The sequence below is a fragment of the Hermetia illucens genome, chromosome 4 (genome assembly GCF_905115235.1).
Source record: "Hermetia illucens chromosome 4, iHerIll2.2.curated.20191125, whole genome shotgun sequence".
Lineage (NCBI taxonomy): Eukaryota > Metazoa > Arthropoda > Insecta > Diptera > Stratiomyidae > Hermetia > Hermetia illucens.
In genome coordinates this window covers 21,512,024-21,519,422 of record NC_051852.1, presented here as the reverse complement: position 1 = coordinate 21,519,422, position 7,399 = coordinate 21,512,024, and the positions used below count along the sequence as shown (strand labels likewise).

The window sequence follows — 7,399 nt, the reverse complement described above, 5'->3', positions numbered from 1 at the left end:
TTGAGTAATTACGAAAAGAAACTCTGCAAAAACGGTATGAGAGATAGGAGGAAAGCCAGGAGATGATTGAGGGAGGGAAGTTGAGTAGAGAGTATCAAAGGCTTTGGAGAAATCAGTGTAAATAGCATGTACCTATCGGAAATTGAAGCATTTAGCAACGAAGTTGATAAAGACCAGAAGGTTTGAAGCAGTGAATCTATGTTTCACGAAACCATGCCGCTCTTTGATAATGAGGTGACCGAAGTGGGTGGTCAGCCAGCCGTTGACATATCTCGCGAGGATTTTGGAGCAAAAGGAGAGAAGAGAGATGAGACGGTAGTTCACAGCAAGAGACGGGTCTGAGCTCTTGAGGATAGGGATGATAAGGGCCTCTTTCCAGAGATCGGGAAAGTAATATTCTTCTAGACTTTTGTTGTAGATTATACACCGTGGGAGGGAAATGTGTTTCTTACAGTTAAGAAAGAAGAGGTTAAGAAGCCCATCAGGACCAGGCCCGACATTGGAGTCAAGATTACCAATGAGGAACACAACCAAGGAAGGCGTAAGGAGAGGAGTGGCTAGAGATTCGAAGCAGTCTGCAGTTAGAAGAAGCGTAGAGGGCGGAGTGGTCGAGGGAGAAAGCATGGAAGAGAAGTAAGAGCAGGGTTGTGATGGGGAGTTGGCAGTGGAGTCAGCAAAACTGATAGAAAAAGGGAGAGAGGGTGGTGCTATGGGAATAGCGAGTGCGGGGCCAAAATGGTTTCAAGTCACTACGGGCTTCGACACTCAACCAGTACCTTTTATGCGCATTTTTAATCATGGACTTCACAGTGGAGCGTATAGCCTTGAAGTGAGCAAGGTCAGTGTCATTCTTAGAAGTCCGAAACTTCTTCCGCAATGCATGTTTCAGGCGGATGCTTTTAAGGATCGCTGTTGTGAAATGAACGCAGACAAGCACGGTAAGAAGGGTTATAACACAAGAGATGATCGGACAGGATATTGTAAAAAGCGCTAAGAGCCTCATCACACGTTGAGTTGCATAATATATGATCCCAGTTGATACACGTTAAAGCTGAGTTGAGACCGTCATAGTTGGCTTTGTGAAGTTGAACTTAGTAAATCTACGCGCAATTTTGGAGTTTGAACAGGGGAGCTCCGCCTCAAATTCAAGTACGGAGTGGTTAGCGTCAATTTTGACATACAGGGATATACAAGGAAATAAAGAGAGGTGGCCCTCGGGGAGGTTGGAAAGGACTAGATCGAGTGCGTCCCAAGGAGTTGCTGGGGGTATTGAAATTCAAGGCAGAAATAGTAATCATAGAGGAAGAAAATAGAAGGGAATATTGAGAGATGTGGTTAGAAGGTTAGAATGATTGGACCATTTGCCCATGGGGAGGTTAAAATTTATGCAAAGGAAGAAGGGGGGATTGGAATCTGACAAGTTCCGAAAAACTGTCAAAGAATTCTTCGTACAGATGAGAAGGGCCAGCACAAGGGACGTATATACAAGATAAAATGAACGGGGGGGCCACGAAAAGCAACACAGTCATAAGTAGAGCCAGAGGAGGAAAAGACGAGTTCGGTGCGGAGTGTATCTTTTATTGCAGTTAGGACCCACCGCCGGGGGACTAACGTGATGCATCCCGGTCGTTGTCACTGCGGAGAGTGGCGTACCCTTCAGGGAGTTCGGAGTTTAATATGGCATCGTCCAGCCAGGTTTCGGAAATACAGATGGCATGGTGTTGTTGAGCCGGCGCGGATAAATTGAAAACCCCCAGATTGGATCTTCATATTCATCCGCTTGGTCTTTTTTCAGATCTAGAATGGTGTCTTCATCTGTGAAAAAAGTAGTCATTGAAAAACAAACAAGATATTTACGAGCGCACATATATTCATATCAAACATTTATTCTTTATCTAGGAATGAATGAATTAGTTCACTGAGTTTTTGATTTCTTTTTTGCTCCTCCATAAACTTTCGTCACATGCGTTTTCTTATGAGCCGATAGAGTGTCAGAGTCCTTGTACTTTTCATTGCAAATATCACATTTGTATTCCATTGGAATCGAACACATATGTACAGTTTTGTGATGTGTTTTCAATTCTCCCATGGTTTCGGACGTCTGCCTACAGCCAGAGGCAGCACATATGAGTGGTTTTTCCCGATAGTATGTTATGTAAAATGCCTCTCCCCAACTGTAGCTGGGACGCTTATCTTGATTCACGGGAATTGCAAGATTAGACTGTGAAGTAGTCTCTTGCTGGAATGATTTCTTGCCCGAACGCAATCGAATTGGTATAAGTTTTCTGTTGTGAGATAAACTATTCTGGCTGTTGATCCCGCAGGTGTGACTTTCGTTAGTAAGAAAGGATTCTCTACATTTTGGGCATTTTTCCGTTCTCTTTTTATTATGCACAAGGTCAATATGTTCCCGTCGATTTTCCTTCTGGTAGTATACTTTTGGACAATGGGGACAAGCATAGGGTCCTTCGTTATCCTGACTATTGGAGTGCTCTTCCAGTGAGTTCTTGTTGCCTGTGGATTCCGACATAGTATGCGATAGTTCTTCGTGTGAAATATCTTGGTGGGAGACAGAAGCGTTAGTAGCGGTTGGACCTTCATCGTTATTCGTTGCAAAACATTCTTCATCTTCAGATAAGTATTCCTCTTTCACGCTGTATTCCAGCATTGCGATATCCAGACCAGCAGATCCTTCCGTATTACCGCTGACCACAGGCAGGGTGGCTTCAATCTTTTTTTCAAGTACAACATGCTTTTCTCGGTAGTGTGTGCCAAACTCAAATAAACCTGGAAGGGATTCTCCGCATATACTACAGACAAGAGTATAATTTAGATAGTCCAAGGTGTGGATTTCACCACATTTCGATGGTTCCACTTTGATTTCGTTGAGGTCTGGTTTCCAATCGAAGTTCTCCTGCTTAATAAGTTCTGTATTAACTTCCATAACTATGATATCACTTATGAGTTTTTATCTAGGACTATTTATTTTCAAAGAGCAATCCGCGAAGGCGTCTGTCGGTTTCACAACTGTAAACAAACTAGACACAAACTAGTGACAGTCGAATTTGCTGCCAAAGTTCACCCCTACGTGTTTTGCTTTGGTTTGACTGAATGCTTTTCATTGTTACAAGATGGCGCTACGTTCCGACTTTCCAAAAGAAATCAGGGCAACACTCTTCATAGCACAGGTCTGAATTCAAAAAACTGTTTGAATAATGTGATTCTTATGTTATTTGAAAACGAAAATGGTATCGGACAATATCTAGGACGTCGACTCTGGGCTGTCGTAGCGGAAGGTCATGGTTCACATTTCACTGGTGGCAGAGGGATTTGTTATCGCAACTGGATACCGGATATCAGTCGACTCAGCTGTGAATGAGCACCTGAGTGAAATCCGTCAACCGTTACGGTCTTGAATGAAGTGCTCTAACACACTTCAAGGCCCTGATCCAATATGGATTGTTGCGCCAACGATTATTATTTCCGGTGGCCGGTGGTAGGTCAATGGATCTCAGCAAAGAGCTCCCCAGCACACTGCATTGCCTTCGACTTCCATTCATCGATCCGCTCTTGGTCCGACTTCACCCCACTCAGAAGATTGAAAGATCGATCCTTCAAGTTCAGTGGAGTCAGCCCACAGTCTGCCTTACAGACAGCCGCATGCAAGGGACTCGCCTGCTTTTTGCTGTAAAAATAAGCGCGCAACGAGTCGACTTGGCGATGATGTTGTGCCGCTACGTCGACCACGCCCCTACCGTCGATGTCACGAGGCAGGTTGATCCGCTCCACGGCAGACTTTGGATGATGCATTCGAAATTTGGACATAATTGTCCGTATCCGCCGCTGGACGTTTTCGAGATCGGTCTTCGTCCACGGCAATATTCCGAATGCATAAGCCAGTGAAGGGATAGCGAATATATTCAACGCGCTTATTTTATTCTTCCCCGAGAGATGCGATTTCAGCACCAACTTTACACGTCGCAGGAATTCGGACAGCAGAGCATTCTTCACATCACCAACTTGAGCATGGGTTCCTTGCAGAATTTCTAGGTACTTGTAGAAGTCTATCTCTGTCATAGCTTCGATGTGGAGGTCACCAATGCTATGTCCGGCATGCGGCTCGTGATGACCTTTGCGGATGGCTTGGATTCGACACTTGTCTAATCCAAACTCCATCCGAATATTACGGCTGAACATGTCTATTATTCGCAACAGACTTCTAAGATGGTTGTCAGTACCAGCATACAGCTTGACGTCATCTAAGTACATCAAATGTGTCAGTTCGCACTTAGCACGTAGGCAATACTTTATTGCAAAACCATGCCCTCTAGCATCATTCAGTAGCTATGAAAGGGGTTCAGTGCCATACAAAACCAAAGGGGACTCAACGAATCCCCCTGGAAGATGCCCCTCCGTATACGGATGGGCTCTAAGGTATTAGCACCCTCAGATGTACGCACCAATAAGGTGGTATGCCACTCTTTCATGACTGTCGCCAAAAACTTTATTAGATTCGGATCAATACGATACAGATGTAGGATGTCGATTAGCTAGGTATGCGGAACGCTATCAAAAGCCTTGGCATAATCGATATAGCAACTGAAGAAGTTTCTTTGGCCTCTAGTTGCTTATCCTACAACTACCGAGCCGATAATGAGTTGCTCTTTGCAACCCCTTGACCCAATTCGGCAACCTTGCCCCTCCGAAGACAGAATGTTGTTGGTCTCGAGGTGCGCATTGATCCTTCCACTAATAATTGACGTGATGAATTTATAGAGGGTTGGTAAGCAAGTAATTGGTCTTGTGTCTGCAGTGTCCTGCAAGGTGTTCTTCTTAGAGATAAGGTAGGTAATCCCCGCAGTGAGGAAGGATGGAAATTCCTCCGGCCGACTCATGACCTCATTTATACTGCGTGCCAACCGACTGTGTACGCTGGTAAATTTCTATTTCTATTGTTATTATTATTATCTAGGATGTCGAGATTTTTCCCAAAGTGGAGTTTCAGATTTGACCCTTTTTCCCTTGTCTAAGCCGTGAGATCTTGGCAGATATTGTAATATTTTCATCATAATATGAAAAACTGCAGGAGAAGGATGAAGGCAAATTTTCTGCGCCTAGAAGCGGGACAAATTGTACCAACTGATTTTCCAGGTTGGCGGTAGGGTAGGGCTGACAACCCTACGCAGAAAACCGATGTTACGAAGCCACGGAAAGAGCCTCGGACAGGATGGGTTTCACAACGACAAACCCGGCAACGAAAACGGAATAAGGATTTGCACATTTTCTCGTGGAATATGTGCTTCCTGTACACATCGAATGCTGCTCAGCAGCTAGTCAATACTCTGTCCCAATATAAGGCTGATGTAACAGTGTTGAAAGAGATGCGTTGGACAAGGAAAGCGAAAGGCTATGCATTCTGGATTTGCGAGGCAAGTTTAAAAATATGAGCCTCATTAACGTTTACGCCCTTATAAAGGAGACTGGATAGTCGGAGAAGGATATCTTCTACGAGGCCGACTCTAAGCATGTCCCATATCAATATCATGCTTGGAAATTTTAACTCCAAGTAGGGACGGAGCCCTTATTCAGGTGTTACGTTGGCTCCCATAGCTTACATAAGGGTACCAATGATAACGGACTGCGGGTTATTGAGTTAGCAGTATCCCACGAAATGGTTGTTGAAAGTACCTGGTTTGCGCGGAAAGCGATCTACAAATATTCATGGGCCTCTCCAGATGGGGCCATTTTCAATTAAGTTGACTACATGTTGATTGAACGCCGCCACCTCTTAAACTTGATGAATGTCAGAACATATAAGGGAGCCAATATCGGCTCGGATCACTATATCGTTGGCATAGTGTTCCGGGCTCGAATTACAACACCGTCTACAATCCGCTCTGATAATCAGATGAGAGTGAGTACTGAAGATATCCACAACAAAGCCCTCTGCAACATATATAAAAGGAAATGGATCCTGCAATAACCGCAGCTAATAGATGTTCGGGAGACAAAGCATCAACAAATGATCTTCACAACCATCTAAAGAGCGTTATCATTAATACGGCCACAAACATAATTGGTCCCAGCCGGAAGTAGCAACGGAGAGGAAGAATGCTGTATACCAAGCAATGCTGCACTCACGAAGAACGCCGACACGCGCAGAGGCTTTTCACGAACGCCGTCGAGTGGAGAAACGACTTCACAGACAGAATAAGGAAGCCTGGTAGAACCAACAGGTCTGTGAACTCGAGCAGTTCAGTGAGCCACCGTACCAGGCCCGATAATTTGCTTATCCTGCCGAGACAAAAAAGGAAAACTGATTTTCGACAGAATGGGCATATTGTAGCGATGGAAGAAACAGTCGATGCACATCATCGGCTTAAAAATCATAAGACGCCAGTAGCCGATGGAATTACAGCCAAATTGGTTAAATATGGAGACGACCAACTACACCAAGCGATTGATCACCTGATGTTGAAGGTGTGGGACAGTGACGACATACATAAGAAAGGAACATAAGAAAGGAAACATCACGCAGTGCAATTATAGAGCTATCAGGTGGCCCTGGGGAAAGTGATCTGCGATGCAGTTATTAATGCAAGGGGCATCGTCCGCTTCAAGTCCACCCAACTACTGATCGAGCAGGCGACACGAGCTCTTCGGGTACCCATCAATGAACGTAAGACGAAATATATGGTGGCAACGTCAGCACCAACAACCAAACAATTAACAATATGAAACCACACTGGTCAAATGAGAACAATAAAGATAGGAGACTTTGAAAACACAATAAAACTTTGAAAATCACAACCGATAGCAGCTATAATGATGAAATCCGCGCACGGTTGTTGGCTGCCAACAGAGCATATTTCAGCTTACAAAAACTGTTCCACTCGAAACTTTTCACCATAGGTCAAAACTCTTGCTGTGCAAGACAATAATCCTGCCAATCTTTATGTATTCCTCGGAGACCTGGGTTCTTAGCAAAAAAAAAAAAAAAATGTGAACTCTTGGCCGCGTTCGAGAGAAAAATAGCCATTGTTTTGTGTTTAAAGGGCACTTTAAACGCAACGTTAAGGATCTCAAGAACAAGAATTAATATCTACACTTGTTTTTCAATCTCAACTTTGGTACTGGGCTGCGCAACGTGCTACGATTTCTAAGATTTAAAATGCTTATCGAAAACGTTGAATGTCAAAAATCTGGGTTCGGGTTGAAAATTATTCCTCTATGTGAGGCATAGCGTGTCAATTACACACATGCGCCAGCACTATTGGTTCATGGCAATGTGTTTTAACTCCTTTACGATTTTCGAAGCATGCACTCCTCCAATGCTCCACACCACCTAGTTCTAGGGCAACCAACTAGTCGGCCATCTTAGAATAGTGGGTTCTGCTGC

At 44.2% G+C, this 7,399-nt stretch overlaps 1 protein-coding gene across 1 annotated transcript; it reads right to left on the bottom strand.

The window, feature by feature from the left end:
• Positions 1 to 1,915: 1,915 nt before the first annotated feature.
• Positions 1,916 to 2,944, bottom strand: LOC119653377 (zinc finger protein 595-like). The gene has a single exon (XM_038057920.1). The coding sequence runs from the start codon at positions 2,942 to 2,944 to the stop codon at positions 1,916 to 1,918; it is 1,029 nt and encodes a 342-aa protein (XP_037913848.1).
• Positions 2,945 to 7,399: the final 4,455 nt, after the last annotated feature.